The sequence below is a fragment of the Labrus bergylta genome, chromosome 14, assembly GCF_963930695.1.
Source record: "Labrus bergylta chromosome 14, fLabBer1.1, whole genome shotgun sequence".
Classification (NCBI taxonomy): Eukaryota; Metazoa; Chordata; class Actinopteri; order Labriformes; family Labridae; genus Labrus; species Labrus bergylta.
In genome coordinates, this window is record NC_089208.1 from 19,985,335 (window position 1) to 20,011,301 (window position 25,967).

General features: G+C 39.1%; 1 protein-coding gene across 5 annotated transcripts in view; it reads right to left on the reverse strand.

The window, feature by feature from the left end:
* Window positions 1–25,967, reverse strand: part of nrxn2a (neurexin 2a) — a 126,180-nt gene that overhangs the window by 35,092 nt on the left and 65,121 nt on the right. For all 5 annotated transcript variants that reach the window (XM_065962824.1, XM_065962821.1, XM_020633392.2 and 2 more), the window contains 5 exons: window positions 25,706–25,825; window positions 25,231–25,612; window positions 24,025–24,215; window positions 23,022–23,195; window positions 21,896–22,015 (listed from right to left, as the gene is read on the reverse strand). In XM_065962824.1, coding sequence (XP_065818896.1) covers window positions 21,896–22,015; window positions 23,022–23,195; window positions 24,025–24,215; window positions 25,231–25,612; window positions 25,706–25,825 — 987 coding nt within the window. The remainder of the gene's footprint in view (window positions 1–21,895; window positions 22,016–23,021; window positions 23,196–24,024; window positions 24,216–25,230; window positions 25,613–25,705; window positions 25,826–25,967) is intronic.

The following is a 25,967-nucleotide window of genomic DNA, read 5'->3' on the forward strand; positions in this document are numbered from 1 at the left end:
ATGGAAACAGGAGGACAGAGGCGAACCATGCAGCACCACCTCTCATAGTGACAAGAAGTCGACGCAGGCCATTACTCAAGCAGAGGAGGGGGGGCTAGGGGCGTGTGGGGGGAGCGTAGCTGATTGAACAAAAAGAAGATCGGGGGGGGGGGGGGGGGGGGGGGGTGAGCGCATAACGCTGTGGAATGGCAAGTGCCCTAACAACATGTAGACATTCATCTGCTGGTAGTATGGACAAGAAAGCATTGAGATCTGAAAACACTCTTGTCTTTCTAACAGAACCTCAGAGAGACTTAAATCCTTTTTAGTGTGCACGCTTCTATACATAAATCTCCATGCTGGGGAGTACCTGCGAGCTCTGAGCTTTGACAAACACATAATAACAATCACGCTGAGCTTTCCCCCACTCCAACAAGTAGACACACTTAAAGTAATGGTAATGTGGTGTGGCAATGCATTGACAAGCACAGAGAATAATCCTCCGATTACGTCAACTGGAAAGTCAGTATTCGTACCGTCAGGGCTGCGTTCGCTTTCAGTTTTTAAACGTCTGAAAAAAGGACGGTCTTGACAATGATTCAAATAAGAAATGCCTTTTTCACTTCGAGACAATCATATTCAAACACAACCCACATTTAATTTCTAGTTACTGTGAGGACTGGGTATGAGAAGTTGGAGTGGGGGTTGATTTATAGCTGGTGACTTGACTTGTACAGCTCTTCAGCATGTGAGCATCTTTCCAGGCGTCGATGATATCTTGGTGAGAGCTGTCCAGAATGAAAGGCTTGCATTAATCAATTTACGTGCTTGAGGGTTGCTCGACGTGATGAAAGCCGTGCTATCTGGACAACAAAAAGGGGGGGGGAGGAGGCTGGGTGATTGTAACCTTGTGTTTGTCCTTCATAAGTAAACCCACGCAGCTCTTCCTATTAATGCTCACTCAGACATGCATCATAGGATAAACATATCTGTCTGATGGTAAATCTCATGTTGAGCTTTATTCCTCTATGAATTCAAACTTCTCTTCTCTTGTGCAAAGGAAAAGACTGGCCTTTATCTGCTACTTCTACAGTCCAATAAACCTTTGATTTGCATTTTTACATTTTTCTACAGGCTATTTTAAACCTTTTGTACAACATATAGAGCACTTTGGCAGACCTCCATGCATTCATGTAATCAAATTATTTTCGCATGGAGTAATATATATCTATTAACATAAAATGTCCAAAATGTCGCTTTAGAAGAAAAAAAATGACGAGCCAATGGGTCTGCAAACTTGCAAACGACATGATGTGATAAGACGTTGGAAAGACTTAAGAAACCTAAACGCTCGCTGTTTGTTCTCAGGAGGATTTGTGAGAGAAGATTTTTCACAGACATCCAGTCTTGCCCCTGGGGGTAAAGTAGCAGGATTAATCATAGCACTTTCAGATTAATTACTCATAATGCGAGCAACCTCTGAAAGGCATGGCCTGCAGATGTGATGTTTGGTTGATTTCATTAGGCTAAAAACGACAACACCTAAAATAAGTTGGGCTTAGAAGGCACAAGGCGAGGAGCAAGTGACAAGTATGAAGGCACGGAAGCGCTCAATTGTGTCACCTAGGAATAGAAGAATATGTATAAAGTTAGTAACTGATTAACACAAGGAAAATGATTTGCCTTTTTCTTTCCTTAAGTTTTTGAGCTGACAAAAACTGGTGACCTCAGTGTGCAGATGTGGATCAAAAGAGGGGCATGGATGCTGAAGGAGATCAGATACATTTAGCTACACAAAAAGGTCCAGGGTGGTTGTTTAAGAAGGACCTGGTGGATGTTTTGTACTCCAGATTCACACCTTGATTCAACATGCCTTTCAAATCTTATTCAAGCAACTTTGGCATCTTTGGCAGACGGTGGGCACTCTCCTCTGCAAAGACACTGCATGTGACAGTACGCTGCGTATTGTTGGCTGCACAAGGCGCAGGCAAAAATAGACATCATTTGCTTGTTTAGCTGAGCTTACAGGCCTCAGCATGTCTCCTGGAAAAAGAAGAGAAGGCAGCAAGGCTTACAAGAGGAGGAAAAAGTGCAACAACCTCTTGAGTTTAAACTCTTAAATACTGTGCTTTGGGTTGATGCAAAAGACATGAGGACAAGAGACGCAGCTTCAACTGTCTACCTCCTCCTATCGAAGGTGCTGGCCGGCCTTCAAATTAAAAACCTGAAAAAGCAGTGGGCCGCAACCACAGAGGACCATACATATTTGTGCTTGGCTGAGGTGTTTTCCCTTGTCTCCCTGGAGCCTCATTTTGATGATGAGCCTAAAAAAGTATCAGCAGGATGGCCTCAGAGGAAGCCTTTTTTGTTATTGGCTTGCGTCGATCTACTTATCTGCTTGCTCATTATATCCACATTAAAGAAAGCACCAGCAGAACTGCAAGATGGATTTTACTGTTGCTATGACTGCAAAAAAAAAAAAAAAAAAAACGTGATGGACATTTCTGCAACTTAACCACTTGAGAAAATGTGAAGAAGCATTTTTTTTACATTTGGGATGATTTTACAGATTATAGGTCTCGTAGAAAGATGTGTCCAGTTAAAAGTGTTTAAAGTTCTATTTGCTTTGTGCCCTGAGGATCTTATATACAGAATTGACGGGGCCTTTAACTTTATATCCCTTTCATCCCAGACCTACATTTCATGTTTCTCTTTGAAGGAAACTGAATGCAGACTTCTTGCCTTTTTTTTGTCTTTCTCATTTCTACTTTCCTAGCAAGCCACTTCTCAGGAACACTTCATACATTAATGATTCCCTTCATTAAAGATTATATGTGATATCCACAGACAAGCCATTTCAAAAATCAGTAGTTCAGCAATTACTTTGAAAAGCGTGGCTGTCATTTCATGTTAATAGAGTAGCTGCTTGCACAAGAAGGTCAGACACAAATTTAATAAATTAATTTGTTTCCAAGGCCGTTTGACCCTCTGCCTGGACCTTAGTATGAATGGAAAAAAAATCCTCTATTGTATCTTGTTTTTTTAACATTACTTCTGCCGACAGTATATTAATCAGTTTTTTTTATTAACAAAATACCCCCAAATCTATTATTGAAGACTGTTGTAAAAAGGTTTTGCCCACGAACTAAGGAATAAATCATGTTTTGGTGTAGGTCTGTACAAATTGTTCCTTGAATTTTGTTATAATAATTTTACTCAGAGACATAAGATTACATCTGAAATCTGTTGCCTTTAGTCATCTTTTCTGTAATTTCTCAGTTTGGCTGTTTGAGGAGTGCATAGATGAGTAATTTAAAAACTCTTCATTTCCAAGCCAATATTCAAACATTTGTAAATGGATACACCGCATTTGCAGTCTAAGAATGTTTTTCAGTGAGAACTTGTAAAAACCTTGTTTTACTATGTCTACATCGCTATCAGTTCATTTATAATACAATGGAATAATCAAACAGATCTTTTATACTTTACAGCGCTAAACATGGCAATTGAGTTGTACAATAGAGATGAAGACAATGGCTCGTTAACAAGCTTTTGAAATGCAACCGAAGTCTCACAGTGTGTCTCTCTCCATGGTGCTGAAACATTCAATACCAGTCTGTCTTTGCCCATGTCTCAACCTGACCTCACACCCATGATCTGACCCCCCCAACCGCTTTTAAAGGTTTGCATGAAGACTTCACAGAAATGAAAGGGACACCCAGACTTTATAGTAGAGACAAATAATCAACCACAGACAAACCTGGAAAAATCCCTTGTCAATTTCAAAGGTATGAGACATCCTGCTGTGAATCCACTCTCATTGAAATAGGCACAAATTAGCATGCTGCTAATTTCCTCTCTGCTAGGTGCTAATGATGCATGATAATGCCTCCAGCAACAAACAGCAACACAACAATCCATTTTTGAAAAAAAAAAAAATCTAGCTTAAATAAATATTTATTAGATGAGGCTTAAGTTACAAACACAACTCTTTTTACAAAGCTAACAGTTTTAGGATGTATCATATAATAACAGTGAATTCGGGGAGTATTGCATCAGTGCCAAATGAACAAAGTGCCCATTGTCGAAAAAAGGCAGGATGCATTTGCATTGAAGGAAAATGAATAAGGGACAGACTATTTACTTTACTTTAGGAGGGGAACACATCTTTTTATTATTCACTGAACGCAGAGGAAAGTGAGTGCACCATCTATCAAAATGAATTGGGAGCAAAGAAGAAATTGTAAAGGGTTTTTCTTTTGCTGAGCATGCAGACAGTGGGGCTTTGTTGTCCAGTGACCAAAGAGTGTAGCCAGGAATAGAGAGGAGGTGACAAAGGGAAGAGGGAGAGGAAATAAAAAGGAATAAAAAAAAAAAAAAAAAACAGGAAATGGAGACTTTGTGTTTGTGTGTGAGAGAGATATAGGAGCGGAGAGATCGCCGGGGCATTTACAAAACATATACTAGATGCATGGCCGGCTTTCCGAGAAAAATGTATCCAGCCCACATACAGTACTACTCTGTTGTAATTTAGCTGTAGTCTGAGTACCTGTAGATACATCTAGAGAGAGTACTAATGTACACTCTACTGTATGCTTCACTTATGATAAGGATTTAAAAAGAAATCATAATATATGTAGTACTAGTCCCTCAGAATTACTTTTGATGGCTGAGTTTTAGACAGGCACATTAATGAGGCATTAATGTGAAACACTGTGATCTACTTATAATAAAAAGTGCTACATAAAAAATGACCTCGTCTTTACTGAAAGTTACGTAAAAAGTCTTATTTATAAGCTGCATTGTGAGTTTGGGATTCAATGCTATTTTAAAAAATCAATTTGCACATAAAAAGCCTCAAAAGGAAGTTTTGATTAAAAAAAACAACAACCTTATATCTGCAAGTGTAAGAAACTGAAGGAGTCCAGTTGAAGATGAGTGCCAATGACAATATCCCTCACATTGGCCTCGTCACATGCACTAAAAGCATAACCTGACTTGTTAGTCAAGAGAGCCTTTTAGTGTCACAATGACATCTTGCACGCAAGAAAAACACTCGATCTACAAGTCTACTAATTATATTGGTATATTACAATGTCTTTTATTATTACTTTGTGCATTATACTGCAGCAGCCTGAGTGCCTTGTTATTCCACGTTTCCATAAACTAATCTGCTGGATGTCAATTTTGTATGGATCGTGACTTTAATAGGTTACAGAAGTGGGCCGAGAGAAAGGGAGAGATTAATACACGGGCTTTTATCAGGCCACAGAGGCGGCTTCGGCTTCAGCAGCAGCATGTTGCTATGGCTGAAGGGAAAAGACGACAGTTATGACCTCAAATACAGAAATCCATCTCGTGTTGAAATGTATCAAGAGTGATCTATGGACGGCGGTTCACAGCAAGCCACCCCCCCCCCCCCTGTATTGACTGAATTCATCCTTTTTTATTCTCGCACAATGTGAGTGAGTATGTAGAGCAATAATTAAAGGTGACATCAACAATGACAACTGGAAGGAACATCTTTATTGCACTAAATCTACCCTCATGTTAAAATAAAGCAGTGGTTCTCAACTGGTGGGTCGGGACCCAAAAGTGGGTCTTGGAAACGTTATCAGTGGGTCGAGAATGTGTGCCTTGAAAATCAAATTATGCAAGAAAGTCCATGAATCTCTTTTAAACATGTTTGTTGTGTTGTTACTTTGTTCCATCTGGGGTCCACACTGCACAATCTTTCATTTAACACATCTCATTGGTTGAAAAATATCAGAACATTTTCAAAATCCAAAACAAAAATTACCAAATAGAATCTACATTTTTTGGCAGTTCTAATCCATTACCACCCGTTAAACTTTTCTGAAGATTATTTCCTTTTTAATATAGATGGAAATGGAAATGCCAGGAGCAAAATGTACTGTTTCATACCGAAACATTTAGAAGTGACACAAAATGCATATACGTATATTATATAGAATTTATAATTTTACATTAATTACTTGTTTAAATTGTCTTTATCACTAATCATAAGGAATTATTAAAGAGGACTTAATCAACACAACACACGTTGCATAAACCTACAGTGAGCAGCTTTAGCTGGTTATAAAACAGTCTGAAATGAATATCCAAGTCTTCATATTAGCTGCTAAATCAAACAAGACCATCAGGAAAATGACTCAGTATGTCTATATAGTTATTTTAAAAATCTGTCAACTCCTCCAGCGGGTAGGTGTCAGACAAAGCGATTTACAGAGGGGACGGACAGGAACTGCCTTTTTCTTTGCATTATTCAAGTTAAAGATTCAAAATGATTGGTATGTTTGACAGTTAAAAGATAGCAGGAACAGACACCAGTTCAGCTCGGTAAGTAGAGCAGGCGCCATATGTAGAGAGGAAAAGTCTTTACTGTAATAGCCCTCAGTTTCACTCAGACTCTCGACCCTTAAGTGCATGTCATCCCCACTCTCCCTTCTGAAAAGTGCCTTCCTATCCTCACTGTCCAATTTAGTATTGGCAAAGGCAAAATAACAACCAATAATGATAATAATAATAATATCAAGGATAACAAAGAACAGCTGGACATAGTTTCATGAAGAAAGCACTTATTTCACATGTACAGAGCAAAATCAGCAAAAAGATCAGATGTACCACTTTGTCCACGACAAAATGTACAAAACTAAAAGCTCCTCACAGTAGAGTTGAATAAACTAAGCCAAACCTGTTTTTTTATACGATAAGATCAACCACTGGAGCAAAGCAGTCTATTACTAGTCTCAGTCCTATATACTAACATATGCAGTTCAATCTAAACAGTAATGAGGGTTATGAGGTTGTTGAAATGTATCTCATGTATGTTACTCATGTAGAGTTTGACCTGATGTGATTCCTTGAACTCCACAGTGAAGACACAGGCCCTGCCAAAGTGTTATGTAGACAACCCCAGTGACAGAGCCACATCACATGCACTCTCTCTGTCTAAATTCTTCATCGCAGTGGGTTATAATTTATCATACACCAAACCGAGAGAAAGCTCTTACTTTGTGAGAGGAACAGCGAGTTAATGATGTATAAGTGAGTGTGTCACTGTGTCTGTGAGCGTTAGAGTGACGGAAAAGGCAGGCGCGGAGCCGCAGAGAGGCAGACTCTGCATCTTAAGGCCTCTGTCTGTGTGTGCGTGGAGCCTTTATGATGTAAACTGAATGTAACCTTTCTCCTCTTACACAGCCCCTGCAGCAGGGACTAGGAAGCCCCGGCCCCCCTGGGAGCCCGCATAGACTAGCATTCATCTGAGGCTTAGCTGCTGCGTGGTCTGGGTGTCAAGTGAAACCCACCATGTTCCCATGCAGAGCGGGGCACAGAGGGACAGTCAGAGCGGGGCGGGAGAGTCCACTTGGTAATCAATCCCTGCATGTCAGTCCCCAAACTGGACACTGCCTCAGAGCCACTTTAGGGGATATCATTCTAGTAATCGAAGAGTGAACAGATGAAAAAACTGCCAATGTGAAACAATTCAGGAATTGTATCTCTACCCACCAACAGCACTTATTGTGTACTGAAGTGCGAAGCCTCTTGGCAAGCTTCTAACCCCACTTTTATACCATTTATTGCTGTAATTACGTACGTTCTCTGTTACTTCACCTGCAGGCTTATTATGATTGCTGTCAGTTCTTTGTTAGGGACAAAGCAATTTTGAAACAGCATTCTTTCAATAAGTAGCTTTTATATGAAAATGATTGCAAAATATCCTCTTTAACAAATTGCCTGATATTCTAAAAAGAAACTCTATTCTGCGATTCAAATGGATCCTCTATGGATATGACTCTCTGTTCTAGCTGGAGAGGCAGCCTTCTGACCAGCTCTTATCTTTGTTATTATGGAGTCTAAAACTGCCTATGGCTGTTTAAATTGGTCATCAGAGCAGGACTATTTCAGGCTCAGATACAGCCTTCCTGGTAGCTCTTTAAAGGGAATATTTCAGTTTTATTGTTTGTTTATGATTCTGCTTTGGATACTGTCTCCTCGGTCTTCCTCTGACACACAAAGAGAGATAACGCTGGGAGAATGTATTGATGTATGTTTATTTTTTACAACAATTTAGTTAGGCCAAAAATTAAAGTTGTTTGAGATTTGCAAGGTTGGCAGATAAGATACAGCCTGATTGACGGATAAATACTGCAAATACAAATAAACACTGCTGATGTGTTTGAAATCTTTTCAAATCATAAAGTCTAACTTATATTTTCTATAGCTGTGTCCTAAACCAATGATCAAGTTCTACATTATTAATTCACATTATCTCGCTGAGGAAATGGTGACTATTGCTAAGTATATTCCTATATCGGGATATATGTTTTCACTGATGTTTTTCAGGTAATGTATCTTTTTTTATTACCTTTGTTGGGTCACCTGTGTGCCTTTGTGTATTTAACATGGCGACTCACATACTACATCTTCAAGTCTGAGGAAGAGCACGTTGGCTCCAAACGTTTCTTAATAAATCGGGAGCGTCTGTGTGCAGATTTTGTTTTTGCTTTCCTTACCTATCCGTGTTTTCTTTTTTAAACAAGCTCCCACTTACGGATGTGCGTGTCTTTTTGGATTTTTAATTGAAAATATTGCTTTCCAACCACAACTCTTTATTTTCTGGAGCATTTCTGAGTCTGAACCCTGAATTGGCTTGCCCTGTTATGAACTTTCTATGTCTTGCATATACGTATATTATTTTTATATTATTTCATTTTTGAAAGACTAAGTGATTGCACTCATTGCGCGTCTTTGAACTGTTCAAGGTTTGTTATTATTATATTTCAAATGGACTTTTCAATAAATCCAGAGCTCCTATGAGAAGGATGTGAATGTCAGGGAAATAAATGAAGAGTTCTGATTTTCTGAACCTGTGACAATTACAGAGCATTACTCCCTGAAACCCATTTGAAGCACAACGCTGATTGATGGCATTACGTGTTTTAATCCATTAAGAGGGATGCAGGGAGCGGCGTCCTGTGTTGAACTGAATAATCTGTGTGAGGTTTGAGACACAGTTCAGTCATGAAATGAGTCTTTTCTGCAAGAAGGAGCAGCCGAGGATGTTGACATCAACAATAGAATAGAACCAGTTACATTTAACAATACAGACAGTTAATACAGCGTGTGAAGATAACACTCAACACACGCACATAATGAGTCTATAATGAGTGCACTCACTCAATACGTGTCATATTCATGGGAAAAAAAACATCCTCCTGGCACAGCTGGATTCTCCTTGGTGAGGTGTTTTAGTTTTATTGAATACTCCTTAGGCAAACTCAGACAAGGGGGTGAATTGATTTACTTAAACAATCAAATAGGGTTGTAGTCAAGACCACAGTTACTGCGACCAAGACAAACCTGAGACCAGAGTGCTCTGAGGCCGAGACAAGACCAAGAAATTAAGGGATCGAGTCAAGACCAAGACCAAGGCAGGGCAAGACGGAGACAAGACCAATACCATAAATATAAATGAAAAATCCTCATCTTGAGTACAGCGGGCGTGTCACTCACTAAGACCGTAACAACCTAAAGGTTACGGCCAGTGGGATAAAAATCTAATTCTGAATGAATTGAAGTTATATGTTCTTTTAAAGCGTTTTCCTTCCAATCAAGGTAATGACATGGAAATATAGCCAATCACTGGTGGTCTCGACCAGTCTTGATTTAAAATCTGGAGTCCTCCCAGTCTGAGACCGAGACAAGACCGAGTCAAAATGCTTTGGATTCCGAGACGACACTGAGACTTTCAAAAAGTGACCAAGACCGATTTTGGGAACTACAACACTACAATCATTAGTATTTAACGTAACTGTGTGACGATCTAGATGAAATTAGGTTATAAACTGAGAGCTCCTTTATTTAGTGCTTGAGATTACAGGATAGAGTAAAGGCAAAAAAAACCTGATAAAAAAGTAAACTGTAACCGTGGAAAGATTTGAACAAATCAGCTAATGCTTCAGATTAAGATGAGAAATGTTTGCTATTGATTTGAGACTCTGGGATGCACTTCTTTGCAGAAGTTAATTACCATGTTCTGTAAGCGCTGTAAAGCTTAAAATAAATGAAACCCACAATGCATCTGGTATACAAAGTTAGTCTAAGATAACACTATCTATAGAAGTCCACAAAGTCACTGTTGTTCACAAACTTAAAAAGGAAACTGTCAAAAGCCATAAAATGAATTTGTACAACTCGTATAGTAACAAACAATTCTCATCTTACAGTTGCTGCAGAGTGATGTTAGATTGCATCTTGTAACTTCCAATCTCAGACAATGGAACAGTGGCTTGAAGTCCTTGGTGGACAGAGTCAGTGGAGTGTTTTATAAAGGTTTGTATATTTCTCTCTGACTCTGTTAGTCAGTGTGACATTGGCAGAAGATTGAACTCCCTCTCCAGCAGTCAGTGTTTGCAGCGTGAGTCATATGAGACCGTTACTAATCATGAAATAACCTGTCGCATATCAGAGGGAAACTGGCAGCATGGCTTGTATTTTCCAATCTGTTAAACATAGCCCAGCAAAGCCTGTGTCTGTTTGCATTCTAATGAGCTATCAGCTTGCATTAAATTATCCTGATCCGTGACACTTCACCCAAAGGTTAGACGAGGTCAGAGATTCTGTGTCGAGTGGATTTAAATGGTGAGCAGGTTTATTTTTATGAAGAGCAAATTGCTGATTTCTGGCTAATGAGATCATTAAGGCACTGAGAATGTCCACTGTTTGTAGTTTATAAAAAGCCTTTTATTTTGACCCTGAAAATAAGAGTCAACGGCTATTCCAGCAGCTCTGTGAGGTTATACTCTAGTGATCACTGTTAAAAACAACAACAAACTATTAGAAAGGTTAAACACAGAAAAGGGGATTATTCACTAATGATTGTGCAAGATTAAAGTCAGAGATCGCCAAATTTAAGATCGTGAGTACTACATTTTTTTAATCACCCAAGGGAAAGAAATGAAATATCTTTTGGGAGATACACAATTAAACAATGGTCTTTGCCCTCAAACATAACTGACGGTCTGCCTCCCCCCACCCCCTTGCTCCCTATCCCGCTTCCTGCATCTTATCCCATCTCTCCCCCTATCCCTTTCCAACCCGGCCGAAGATTTCTGCCTTTTAATAAGGCAGTTTTTTCTTACCACTGTAACTTTTGCTGCTTTGCTAAAGTGTTCATGATGGATAGGCCGGGTCTTTGTAACATAACAATGAGTAAGGTCTTTTACCTGCTTTTTGTAACATAACAATGAGTAAGGTCTTTTTACCTGCTCTTTTGTAATGTTAACAGACAAAGAGTAAGGAATTTTACCTGCTTTTTGTAAAGTGTCTTGAGATAACACTTGTTATAAGTTGACGCGATACAAAATAAATTGAATTGAATTGAATTGAACTGTCATGGAAATCATCATGATGGACGTGAGTGAGATAAGGGATATACAAACCGACAGTGCATGGTAAAAGTGTAGCGGCAACAATGCCTACAGCTTATTTAAAAAACACAACAGCTGAAGGGACAAACGATCTCAGGTATCTGTTTGATTCAGCCCTCCTAACATAAGTGAACCTCCTCCCTGTCTGCAGGAGTCTAAACTCTGCATGCAGGGACTGCTGAGGGTCTTCTAAGATGGCCTTTGCCTTCTGAGTGGCACTTGTTGGAAAAATATGGCCAAGATCATTCAAGTCAACGCCAACTACCTTTAGGCAAAGTTTATCAATATTTCCCAACCTGTTTTTGTTAGTGATACTGAGGTTACCAAACCAGCAGATCATCACATAAATGGACTCAATAAAAGATGAATAAAACATTTTCAGAAGAGATTTGTCAATATTAAAACTCCTCAGCTTTCTCAAGAAGAACAGTCACTGAATGACCTTTTTGCAGGTGGCATCCATTTTCGCATCAAAAGTCAGTTTTTCATCGACGATGGTACCCAAGTATTTATATTGACTCACTGTCTCTACAGCTGTGCTGTTAATAAACGTTTTAGCTTTGACAGGTGGATTTTTGCGAAGTCGATCAGCAGCTCTTTAGTAGGGGGCTGGCAGGAGAAACGCTGGATAAAGTCTCAATGAAAAATTTGACTGTTTGTACTCACACATGCGGCTCATCCAGAAATCTTCAGAAGATTTGCGGGAACAAGGCTCTTGTGTTGATTAAAATATTCTTAACTTCAGATTGATAGGACAATTGTTGTAAGTTTTCTTTTGTTAACCAGTGTTAAAAATCAGACTTCAATTTAATTGTTCATTGGTGCAATGTCTACTTAAAGCTCATTTAAGCAATATTTGTCAGTTATACAGTAGACTGAACTGACTCCCTGTTATATGAAAGGGTTAATAGTACTATGGATGCACATGTCAGTTAACACCTCTGTTCACAGCTTTATGCAGCTATCACCTACTTTTAACAGATCAGAAGAGTGACAGAATTGCTCAACACATATTTAACCCCAAGGAGGAGAAACAGATATTCAGTTTACATAAAAATAGTGATAATAAGGCTGTAGAGGCTTAAAAATCTTCTCTCCACAGTGTTCCTACACAAGAGGTGATGTAACATCTGACTCTGGTACCCTGCTCCCACCTTTTAAGTGTGGTCAGAAGTGCAACCCACGGTGTAACAACTGCCAGTTAGACATCAACTCTAACATTTAGGTGTGGTAAAGCAACATGGGAAACATTTTTCTGATCATTTCATATAGGCTAAAATCAACACAAACATAATTTGGGGTACAAAAGCGGGAGAACTTCAAGCATTGCTGGCTGAACAGAAATTCAGTCAGCGTTAACTTGAATACCTGATTGTTGAGAACATCTTCATGAGGCAACTGCCATAGAGATGCTCACACCCTGAGTGAACTACACCGTGTCAGAACTACTTGGTGTTGGCTGGTATTGCATTTCTTCAGTAGTGGCATGAAGGTTTTTGTAAGAGCACATCATGGACAAATTCTCATAACTACTGCTCCAACTTTCTGCAGCAAGAAGACAAACAATGTTTGTGAGTGGAGGATGTCTGAAGAAGCAAAGCAGGATTTCCTGGCACAACTTCACCAACTAACAAGGTGCATGAAGAGTGAAAAGGCTTGAAGAGGTCAAAATGCTCCAGCAACACTTGTAGTATGCAGATCAACTTTATTAACAAATTAGACTGACGCATTTTGGCTGGTGGCCTTCATCAGGCTCATCCTGAGAGGATGTCTCGACATGAACTGAGAAAGCTTCAAATTCCAAATGTCAAGGACACATAGCAACCTTTGACAAATAAATAACACTAATCATTAGCATAACCAGTAATTGGATTTGACATCAAATCCACAGCAGGCTTTGTTTGAGACAATAAAGTGTCCTAAAAATGGGAGTGAAATAGTTGATCTACGAGGTTTCAGGGTGTTTACTGTGATGTTTAATGTTAGAAAATGAAGAAGAAAGTGCCAGACAATTAGAAAGCCGTTTGGAAATGTTAATAACACCATCCAATGCTTATGAAACATCAAGTGATATAGTCGAAACCTTGCACCTGTTATGACACTTGACTTCTCTTTATCTTTGGACCCAGAAGAGATCTGGTTTGGGTTTATATACACTGCACTTATTGCTTTTTTTTAATCATAATAAATAAATTAATAATTTGACTCAAATCTCTTTCAGTGTCTTAAAATTTTTTGGGGCACAGTTGGTGTCACAGAATTATCATTTGTTTCTTTCCACATTTAACTACATTAATTCCTAATGGTCTTAAAAACTGTATGAGTCAGAGTGTCAATGCCAAGTATGAGCCTCCTGACAATGCGTACTGACAAAAATTGCAAGACTGAGGATAATCTGATGTCATGATAACCCTTCTCTGAAATCCTGTTACAAAATGTTTAACAGAAATAAGGAAATCACAGGTCAGTTCTCGAGTCACTCAATTATGTTCTTAGAATTTTAACAATTATTATGAAAGGCATAATACTGCCTTTCAGAGAAAAAAAGTACCTCACCTAAGGACAACAAAGACGTTTTAATGTGAGAAGCTGCAAGGACTGCTAAAATAAGTCAAAGGAGGGATTAACCCTCAGGTGCTTGATTTCTCCTCACATCAACATAAATGTCAAAAGTTTTCCACTCACGCCTTAAAGGGTACAAAGCTGTAAAAACGCTGTGAGTGGTCAGACATTGACCTGTGCTGAATTTATTGGAGCATGAACCTTGTGAATTTTTATTTTGGCAAAGAATTACAGAGATTAAATCAATACTTCTTTATCACGAGTTAACTTTTATAACCCCACGAGCTTAGCCAGTCAATTATACAATTCTTTTTATTCCTCCGTAATGTGGCTGTGGGGAGCTGCGCCAGCAATCCTGGGCTCTGGGTCTCCATATGACTCACACAGAGCACAGATTTGGCAGGAAATATGATCATGATGGGATACACTGTCTCTATGTTGAGTAAAGCTGATAAAGCCATGTGGCTAAGATGATGCTAATGGGAAGTAATGGAGAAACATGTAAATTAATAAGTAAAATATTGGGTGAGCATGCAAGATTTCTTTAAGCATTCAATTACAATGGATTTAGTAAAAAACAAGAATATTAAGTTTGCTATCATTTGTCATTCATCTATCCTTCATCTACTCCAGAAGGCCACATGCAGTGTTTTGCCCCAAAACTCAACGACTATTTAAAACAGACTTTAATCATCAGACTCCTCAAAACAGCTCAGCTGTTACATGTCAAGCAATGTGTCCAAGACCGTAAATGTTGAGCTAACCAATGGAGAAAATCAAAGTATTCTTGTTAAAAAAAACATTCATATACCTGATTATAATTAAGGTTAAGTGATACCATGTTCAATTCATGAAGATGAATTAGAGAAGCTTTTAACAGTTGAAAAAGGTAATTAGCTATGATTGAGTCATTACCGTACTCTGAAAAAGCATCCAGTTAACAAGACAAATGACTGAAACCTTCACTTCCTGGATGTTTTTTTAATAACAAGAGTCTGTTCAAAGGTTAAAACTGGATCAACAAGTGCATATTTGCAAAAAAAACTAATGATAATTTCTCTCTGAGGTGTTATAGGGTCACACACAGTGAAGTCAATCATTTTTATATGCAGATTGTCTGATAGAAGTGTCTGATAATGTGTTACGTGGGTGCGATATAATTGAATGTATGTTGTATAAAGCAAGCAGGAGGCTGAGCACAGTCAGGACTTGGACTCGACCCCCCAAGGTTAAATGCAGGGAGTTAACTAAAGGTCAAATGCTCTTTCATGATGGAATCCTGCATGCATGGAGTGCAGTCAAGTACAGCAGGTGATTAGATGATGCTTTCAACAAACTGTCACCTAGGTAGAAAAAGGCTCAATAAATGTACTAATGTGTGCAAGCTGTACTCAATCTGTCACTGGAGTAGGTTGGACTGTGAAATTAATAGCCCTATAGGAAGGACAGGAATCCAAATCCACTTCCTAACACTTCATCTCTTTATAGCACAGTATGATCTCTTTCATTGTAACAACTCCATATTAAAGAACCCTGATGTGATTTGATGTGGAATATGTTAATCCATCTACACCAAGTCTGAACACTCAGCTTCATTATAAGTACAAGAGAAGGAAGAGTGCAGAATAATACTTTTTTTTTTAAAGTTAAAGATATCAGGTTTCAGTTCAGATCTACTGGATGTCAGTTTTAATGACTATGCCTCTCAGAAAGTGGACGCTTTTTTAAATTAAAGAAAATGTTGTTGACATACTGTTCATTTAAGGAAGAATGTGCAACTTTTTGATCTATTAGATGTCACCGTTGAGCACCTCAGCTATTCTGAAGCCTCCGCTCTGCCCCAGGGACACACCTCCAACCTCTTTGGGAAAGTTATAAAGCAAGAAGAAACTGGATTTTCCAGCTGTTTCTACCGGATTATGAAATGCAAAGGAAGAGTCAAAGATCACACTGAGGTACTCAGTAAGATGCTAAAGGTAGGCCCTCAGTTTCATGTCACCCAGTGTGAGAAAATAAGGAATGACTTGAGATTTGGTCTTTTTAAGCTGGAGGTAATTTTGAGCCATCCAGCTGCTCGAGCCCATGAGTGGCCCAGACCATTGGCATAAAAGGCCATTAAGCCTTTTCGGTTGGTTCCCATGTTATGAGTATCACTGCGTTTTTCTTGAGCCTTGGTCCAAGGCTAAAAGATTAAGTCTGTACTTCTATCCTAGATAATCCTTGGGGCAAATGGGACATGCTCACAATCGACAAGACTCCATCTGAGGGGAAGGTTGAAGGAAAATGGGATTTGATTGAGCACGTATACATCAAATTTAGACACACAGTAGTACATTTACAGAATATTCATACCGCCAAATCATGTATACAAATGTTCTCTTATTTGTAACTAGCAGTAAAAAAACTGAACTCTAGCATGCGTCACCTTAGATTTGTACTGGCAACCTGCGTATGTGTATACATTAAGCCTCTGCAAACTATGAATCCTTAGATAACTACATCTACTGCTGGATATACAAACTCTATCCAGCTCCTTTGAGGAAATGAAATATGATTGTAGCTTAGGCACAAATAAATGAAAGCTAGATACAATGCTTGCTCACTAACTACCAGATGAAACAGAAAAGGAAGACAATTTCTCAGCAGAGTCTTGGAACTGTACCTTGCCTGCATGCCTGGAGGCTACGGCCTCAATTTTCAGTCTGCCTCACTTCCACGGGAATTAAACAATTCAAAGGAAATGTTGACTTACAGATTAATAGCGAGGCTGGGATCCAGTCTGCAGAGCGCTGTTGGGTGCTAGCACTGTGGTTAAATAAAGCCACGTCAGGTGGAATCTCACATTCTTGTAAAATGTGTGGGTGCATATGTTGAGACGGGGTGGGAGGACACAGAAGATGTTAAGAGAACAAGACTAAGGAACAGTTGTGTCACATTTACTTAAAATCAGTGGCTGCCCATTGCACGTTTTAAACGACATTGTTCGTATCATGTCATGGGATGAAATACATTCGTCACAGCTGTCACTGTTCTGATTGGCTAGATGGAAGTTAAGCCAAACAGTTCTGTGCTGTACAATCCGCTATTACACTACATTGCACTACTCAAATGGATATACACATCAGCATGAGCAGGTAATAAATATGACAAAACAATCAGCCGTAACTGCAGAGGTTAACCAATAATTACACTGTCCATATGTTTACAAGGAAGCACTCAAAATTGAGCGCAGAACATCATTATATATCTCTGACATTGGGGATGAAACAATGACCTGGAGGTAATTAGCACAGATGTTTGTAGCGTTCATAATAAATTGGTTTCTGTATGTGAATATAAATATACTGAGGTCCAAACCACCAAAGGATTCTTGGTTTCTGCACAAGCTTCTTCACTTCTGCTTCATTTCTTTCAAGGCTTTTGACTGATACGGTAAAAAAAAATCCAAAAAGAGCTCTCTTTTAATTTGGATTTCTTGGATTGTGTATCTGACCTTCTGGTCCGATACATGGAAGAAGAGAAAAAGTGGGAGGATTTTTCTGTGAGGATTTAATGCTGGCGAGATAAACACAGCAGCAGATTGCGGCATGGATGAGACAGACTTTAGCAACAAATGCCGATGTTTCAAAACCATGATCCTGCCTACATATTTATTTGTGTTTGCACATTATTATCACATTTTCATTTGTTTTAATGTCTTTGATGAAGGCTTAATGTGAAACTCGAGGCTTGTTATTTCCTCTACGACTGATGTGTTGGTTTGACCTTTGAGATATGCCAGCCATGCCATTTACCACCTGCATGATGGAGAGTCGTCCCTGAACACTGCTGGATGAAAACAAAGATTGCCACAATAGTATTGCGAATGGTATGTTTTCTGTTATTTGTTCAATAAAAGTCTTGTGAAGGCAGGTGTGTCACCCAGAATGTCTCCTTAAGTTGCATGCTGTGTAGATCATTCTTGCTTTAGTATTGCTTTGTTGTCTTAGAAACAAACTTACATGGCAGTTCATCGTATCGTAGTAATGGGAATACATTTCAGGAGGGATGTAAATGTTGTGCCATTATACTTTAAAATATTTCTGTTGGCAGCTCTCATCAGAAGATTTGGTATTTACAAGTCATATTGACAGACCCATATTTTAACACCATTGGATTTGACAATTCTGCATTTAATGCCCTTCAAGCAGCCAGATCTCGCCTCTGACTCTGGCAACCAAATATTACTGTACATACATTCATGTTCGCACCACTTGTTAGACAGGGTGCTGTGAAGGTTTAGCCGCAGGCAGCCATTTGAAATTCTTGCTCAGATGATGGAGCTTGCATCAAAGCAGCTACAATTACAGAAGATATAGCAATTCAAGTAGAAAGTCTCAGATGTATTTTGTATGATCTTGGGAACAGTTTTCATGGTCTCCTCTTTGAATTGTGATTGGGGTTCAGAAACTGCATGCCAACATGTAATCTCCCTCTAAAATAATCTGTATCAAGTTTAATACTCAAGTTTAATGTCTCCAAAACACCAAAAAGAGCTCGCTGTCTATACATCTGGAGATTAAAGTGGACATAGAAATCATTGATTAAGAAGCTGCTGCATTTAATTTAAATAGTTTAAATAATCAAAGATATAGAAATGCATTTTATTTAAATAGAAGGATGTATAAAGATGTTTATTATGTTGCTAAATTCTATTGGAAATATGATAAAGAGCAGCATGTTACAGCAAGAAGACAGCATCTATTATCAGCGACCACTGTAGAAAGCTTTCTGAGAAAGGTCTGAAAACAATTTTTGTCCCATCCACATCCATACAACACTTTGCTTTTAACACGTTCTAATGGTAATCCTGTGTAAAAAGCAGAAAAGAACACTCTAAACTGGGGCAGCAAACTTTGTTGTCAAATGTATTTTCCTCTTGCTCATAGAGAAACGCAGAGAGCAGCTTGAACCCCACAATATAAATTTCATCCGGCTGTAGTCTTGGGATGTAATAGATAAAGACTACAGAGGACAAAGTATCGATCCTCAGGTTAGATCAATAGATTACAGCAGCGAGAACATTTGGTTGTGCGGATATGTTTGTAACACTGGAAGCAAGCAAGTTAATGCTTCAATATGCTGGGGAAAAAATGAGAAGGGAAAACCACTTTATTTGATACCAAGCTAAAGTAAATAACTGCCACTAAATAATCAATCTTACATACGTATAATAAGACATCTACTTTAAAGCACTCACACATGTTTGTCCCCTGATAACATGGAAGTTTTTTTTTAGTCATTGTTACTTTTAAATTATCCCTAAATTTCCCCCCTGCAGAGTCTAATGTCTTTTTCTATCTTAAAACAATACCGCGGCACATTTCAATAATGATTACCACAAAGGCACAATTCTTGCAGTTATTGTTAATGACTGCAGCAAATGAAGCTTAACTTGTCATGACCACTGGACCAATAAGCCTAATGTTAATCTCTTGCTATTATAAGTATAGAAAGCTTCTGGTAGAAGTCAAGTCTATTATTTTGGACAATGAGGGCTCTGTTATATAGAGAGCAGCAGTCAGACTCAAGGTTTTTGAAACCTGCTGCTATCAATGTTTCAATTTGCATTCAATTGAGGCCGCACTTCAGAACTGTTACCAGTATTCAAATATGCAAATAATCCCACTATGCGGTTTATGTCAAAATGTAAAAATAAATCATAGAACCAAGACATAAAGACATGTTTCCTTCACTTTCTCTAATTCTTTTGAGTACGTTAGCTCTAAACTTAATCATTTCAGTATGTACAATCTCATATAACAAGGGAATAATTGTGTATCGCTCAAACAAAGGCATGCTCTCTGGTCAGATTGGAAGAGCCTTAACGTATCACTGAAGAAAGAACAATAGCTCATCTTCTTCATTACCTTTGTTGTTTCAAATCAACAACATCTTTTTGGGGCTGATGCTGATTCCCAAGTCTGGGAGTGATATATTGCTTTTACAAGATAAGCAGCTGCTTATAACATTTCTAATATCTGTTTGCTTTGGCAATATGAAGTCTTCTCATGCCAATTAAAGTCAGTATATTTCAACTGGGAGAGAGAGCACTAGACACTTACTCAAGAACTGGATTAAAAGCCTAAGTGAAAGGCAGTTTTGGGGATTTTGTTATATAACTTTGACATTTGCTTCAAATGTAAAGGTGTAATAAATAAAATGTATTATTATTATATTACTTTTCAGCTTTGCATCTTGCCAACTACCTAACAACCTAGCATGAAGTCAAAACTCTGCAGAATCAAAGCACCACCACGCACTGTCGCCTGTTCAGTTACATAACCAACTCTACTGCCAGACTATAGCTTGCTAGCTTCCACGTTAACATAGCAACACAAACCCATAATTAGTGATGTTGTCAAGGACAGGAATATAATGTTATGGATTCTTTTTAAACATTTTTCAGAAAAGTATTTAAAAACACTGCTCGGCCAAGAAATGCATGAGGTGCCGACAGCGATGTCAGTGTTGATTTTAAAGCCTATATGTCCTGTACTTTTTTTTTTTTTTTTTTTTACAGTGTAATGGACTGAACTGTTTATGAAGTTTAAAATCAGTTTGCTGATTTATGCCGTGAACTGCAAATTTTCCTCTGGGTTATTGTTGTTGCGTGTCTGTTCAGACCTTTCTGGTTCCTGCTGGTAAAAGTCAAAAGTGTTGTGAATTCATTTTCCTGACTCAAGCTGTATTTTACTAAAACATAAGAGTGGACTTGTAAAGTTATTATAAAGTCAGGTTTAATGCACCCTAATCTACATGTACAGAAACATGCCAGTAATAACCTCCACCTGCTTGTCATTTAACAGTAATGGCATCATTTGGACTGCACCAGTCATGCTTTATTTAAAGAAGGTGTTCATATCATGAAATCATATGCATTAAGTTTAACCCGTTTAGTATATCTTTATTAGGCCATTATCTGCCAATTAAATGGGACAAACGATTAAATCAGTCTGACTACAGTATCTTACTGTAGGAGTGATGTTTCATGTTTAAACCATAAAGTCAAAAAACACTAAATAATTATACCAAAGAAGCCGTTAATCTTTGCATTCATGTTTCTAAAAACTGTTCCATTGTTTGCATTATTACACTCTGAATTCATTTCCAAAACATGAAAAATAAACCTAGAGGTTTTAGGCTTGAATGGAAAGACAACTGCAGTGATATGAATGGACTGTGTTGCTTCTCATGTCAAAGGTCACTTGTGTTTGGTCTTGGAGTATTAAAAGAAGGAGAGAGAGAGATAAATCTGAAAAGTCTGCAGGTCATTGAACCAAAAAATCCAAACAAGTTAGAGCAGTCTTCCACACCAAAAGGTCACAGATCAAAAAAGTTTTAGTGATTTCAGTTACACCCCCCCCCCCCCCCCCCCCATACCCAAAAGGGAAAGAAATATCTTGATGTTGTTTGTGAAATTGTAACTTTCACCCACGAAGGGCCCTAAAATCCCATCAGAAGCCCTAACCAACGAAGGTTGGGGATCTCAGATTTTCTCAGAGACACTTATTAAAGACAGACCCCCAAACTAACTGACACGCACTGAGAGTGGTCCTTTCAGGTCCGCACTGAGAGCGGTCCTTTCAGGTCCGCTCTCAGTGCGTGTCAGTTAGTGTGAGAAAATAGTTTTTAGAATAATAAAAATACAATAATAGAAGGTAAAAACCGACCTTTGTTTCATAGACTTTAAACCAATTAAAGACACACTAAAATGTATATTTATATATTTTTTTATATGAAATGCTTATTTTAGTACGATCACTGTCACGATTAAGCCTGTTTGGCCTCGTGGACTATCTAAACTCAAGTAGACGTTCCACAACATTCTACCCAGCCAAGCGTGACAGGGCTGCACTTACGGTCGCTGCAGAACGGCCCCCCGTAGGTTGTCATGGTACAGTCACAGGAGAAGCCCTCCCACAGCTGCAGACACACTCCCTGATGGTGGCAGGAGTCCTCTGTGCAGGTGGTGCTGGGCCCTGCAGGGGGTTGACAGCAGACTTGAACAGGTGCTGTCTCTTCATTTTAAGTAACCAGCGTCTATGCTATCCAAAAGGGATAAATACTTAATAATAATGGGACAAGTCATTACTGCAAAATATGACTAAAGATATAAATCTTTTAACAGACAATGCTAAGGAGAAGTGGTTTTATCACTTGTACATGTATTTTACAAGCTCCCAAAGAAAGCAGGTTAAGCAAGACAACATGGTGGTTATGATTGCTGTTTAGCCTTTCACTAGCTTTTGTTTCATGCAAGTAATGACAGGTTTATGGAAGCTTAAAAACAGCAGAGACTGGAGGTAATGTGAGTCCTGATGTTTGGCTCTCTCTCAAACCAAATCCACTACAACCACACAGGCTCTAAAGTAATAATCCGATATGCTGTGCAGAAACACTCTCTCAAGAGGGGGATTAATACTTTTTTGTATTTATTTTGGAGACCACTGCCAGACCACAGTCATTTTCTAATCATCACATCTCAACCTGACTTTGCTCATTCACACTCCAGAGAGGAGGATAACTTTTGATTTCAGAGACTGCATGACCTTTAAGTGTCACCCTCAATCCAAACAATTGGTACACTTATATAACTTTCGTCACAATTGTTACAGCGATTCCTGTTAAAAAAAAAAAAAAAAAGTCTACCAGGGGTTATTACTTGATTTTGTCAAGCCTTGGCAGAAATCTGTGCTCTGCTGGGTGTTACAAGAAGAAGTCCTACTGAGTGGCATGACTTATTGTCTATTTTGATATTATAACCTGTTAGTGTATATAACCACCGGTTACGATGTGTTCGCTGTCCAATCATAACGGAGCATTCAACAAAGCAGTTTCATACTATAACAAATGCAGATTAATGACGTTTCAAAGAGGAGTTGCTCTGAGTTTCTGTGGTTTGAAATATTAGGAGATCAAAGATTAAAGATTAAAGGAACGATCCACTGGGTGTTTCAGTTGTCGCTTGTGTGTTCCCTGCCTCACCTCCACAGCCACGCTCCACCTCCCCCACCTTGTGGAGGGCATCAACCAGAAGGTCAGGGAGTCTACCGTTCAAGTCCATGGATGCCAGGCAGCCTTTGTAGCCTTCCCGGGATGCTATTAACCTGGGCAAGCTGCTGTACATGCTCTTCCCAACTCCGCCAATGTACAGCTCTCCTGTGAGATACAGGAGGAAAATCTTATTAATTCATCACAACCAAGGATATTAATGAGCAGTACATAAATAAAAACTGGGTATTATTAATGCTGGAAGTGGGTATGGTACAATTCTGAGTATACTAAGGCCACATTATTGTCTTATTTATTAAATCTACTTCACGTTGGAGCATTAAAGTCCTGGTTAGTGGTTGTGTTTCAGAAGTGTTTGTAAAATGTTGCCTTCCTCTTTGGAAAGGATTCAAAATTAACGACAATTCTCTATAAAATAGAGTAAATATAAGAAAAACCTTGACATATAATTTAATTTACACAGGACTAGTATGTCAACAAACACAGCTGATTCTAATTTTAACAACTTGTCCTCCATTTTCAGAGATATCATTAGTTGCCGTCTCTTAACTTAGCTGTTAGTGAATGCAAACGCTACCCACCTGTGTGTCTGTCAATCATTTCCACCATATTTATGAAAACATTAAATACATCTAAATACAATATACAACTGCAGTAATTACCCACTCAAAAAAAGTAGCACATATTTTACTCAGAACTGTGTGACAGCATGGACACTGGAGTGATTGAAATCTGGTTTTTAGTGCCCATCTACAAGAACGAATATGTCAGGAGGTGTTTACTGTCTACGAAACGTTTCACTAGGGTGCGTCGACACTGGAGATTTTACCCGATTATTTTTGCATGTATCTCAGCCGGTGGACTTTTTTGCGGCTTTTCAGCCCAGTGGAATAGGTGTCTTATCTTGAAGAACAGCCTTTGTTTTGAATTTACACTGTTCACCAATAAAATGCTTTCAAGTGATACAATTATTTACCTTTCAAATCCAAGTTACGGGCTCCATTGGCATGTTGGGTCACAGTACGGGAGTCAATCTTCAGGATGTGCACGTTGTTGTTATCGCGGGAGATCACCACATTGTGCCACTGGTTGTCACTGAGCTGCTTGTCTGAGTTTCCCTTCATTAGTGAGGGACCATTTCCCAAGTCAAAGACATAATGAATGTACCTACAGGACAACGCAGAAGTTCACATTTAGAATTTTTGTTGTGAGTATGACTTCTCCATAACATCTATTTCATTTTTAAAGTGGCATTACCAGTTCTGGGTGATTAAATAATTCATATCCATTAAATTATTAGCATTAAGTGACTCCAGCAGGTATCAAATTATTCTGCTGGAAAGCACAGTGATGCAGCTGCGTGCGCTTCTGCCTGCCAGTCAGTTTTGTGATGCAATCACAGAGGGGGGGGTCAAAGTCAGAAATCTACTGGAGCTATGTTGATGTTGAAAAATAGAAAGGTAAGTAAACACACACAGTAAGACTGAAGGCATGGCAGAGCACTGTCAGAAACTAAATCTTGTTTGAATCAAAGTAGAGCAGCATCCACGACAGAGCTGCTACACTTCACACATATCCCAGCCTGAAAACTGTGACAAAAGTGTTGGAGGCCATTTTTGTTGTCTGTGCAAGCTTCTGCTGCTGGCTCCAGAGCTGAACAAGGCCTCCTGCTGACTAATTGCTAACTGGGAGAAAGCCTGTGCAAGGCTTGACAGTGGGTGGCTACAATTGTTGCTATGCTTGCTCTGTATCTGCAACCTTTTCCTCTTAGTCTCCCGTCACAAAAATTATTTACACTGAATAAAACATTTGGACCTAATTTGTTGGCAAATGTGCCTGAGAGCAGTTGTGCAAGAATGATACAAGTGCTGGGCTCATGTCAGATCGAGTATTTGCTCTCATGCTTCTTCTCTTTGCTTCTCTCCCTTTAACAAAATTATTGATGAAGAACAAATGGTTTTAAAGATGTCTTGTATTGCTCGACTGTGCTGCAGCCGGATTGATTTAGGATAGGAGTCATGATTGGGTCATTTTGAACCAAAGAGTAGCACTGTTTATATACCTTCAGTTTTGTTGTTAAGGTGCAAAAGACTATACATCTACAAAATCAGGGATATACAAATAGTTTGCCCTTGTCCTAAATCGCCACCACTCTCTTTTCTTCTGACATCTAAGCACTCACCCTTTGACCAGCTCCACCACGATGAAGTCACTACCATCTCCAGAGTTGTACAGTATCAGGCCGTCAGGACTGGTAGTCTTAAACTGGAAGAAAAGGTGCATTGAGGCGTAGGCCTGCAAGGTGGAGAAGGCCAGGTAGCTAGCTTGGGTAAGAAAAGTTACAGGATTGGCCACAATATGCCTCATGCCAAATCGAGCATTCAGCTCGCAGTAGGAGATGTCTCCGTTCTTGCACTGGTCTAGATAGAGCATCCCGTTGAACGAGAGAGATTGCAGGTGGCCGATGAAGTTAGAGGGCATCACAGAGATGAAACGCCGCTCTGTCATAATCCCCGTCTCGATGTTATTGAACTCCAGGCGGGTGTGCGCCCCGGTCATATGGCCTGAGGAACAAAAGACACAGCTTAAATTGCAAATACCTATCAATATCTGTATTTCTTCAAGCACATCGCTCTACTTCGTTTCTACAACAGTACCTTCCACCGTCACATTGTCCACAGAGAGCTGCAGATTCTTCCCACGGCGGACCACCTTCACTGTGTGCCACTCATTGTCATTCATCTTCTCGCCTACGAGGAGTATCTCTGGTCCCTTGCCTGAGAGGGGGGAAGCGTCAAGTGACAATCATACCACATGAGCTCAGTGCACTAAATCTATTATACACATCGAAGCTCTCAACAGTAGAAGCACTCTCTACCCAGGGTGCATGTTTATTCGCAAACAGAATCACTCACACAG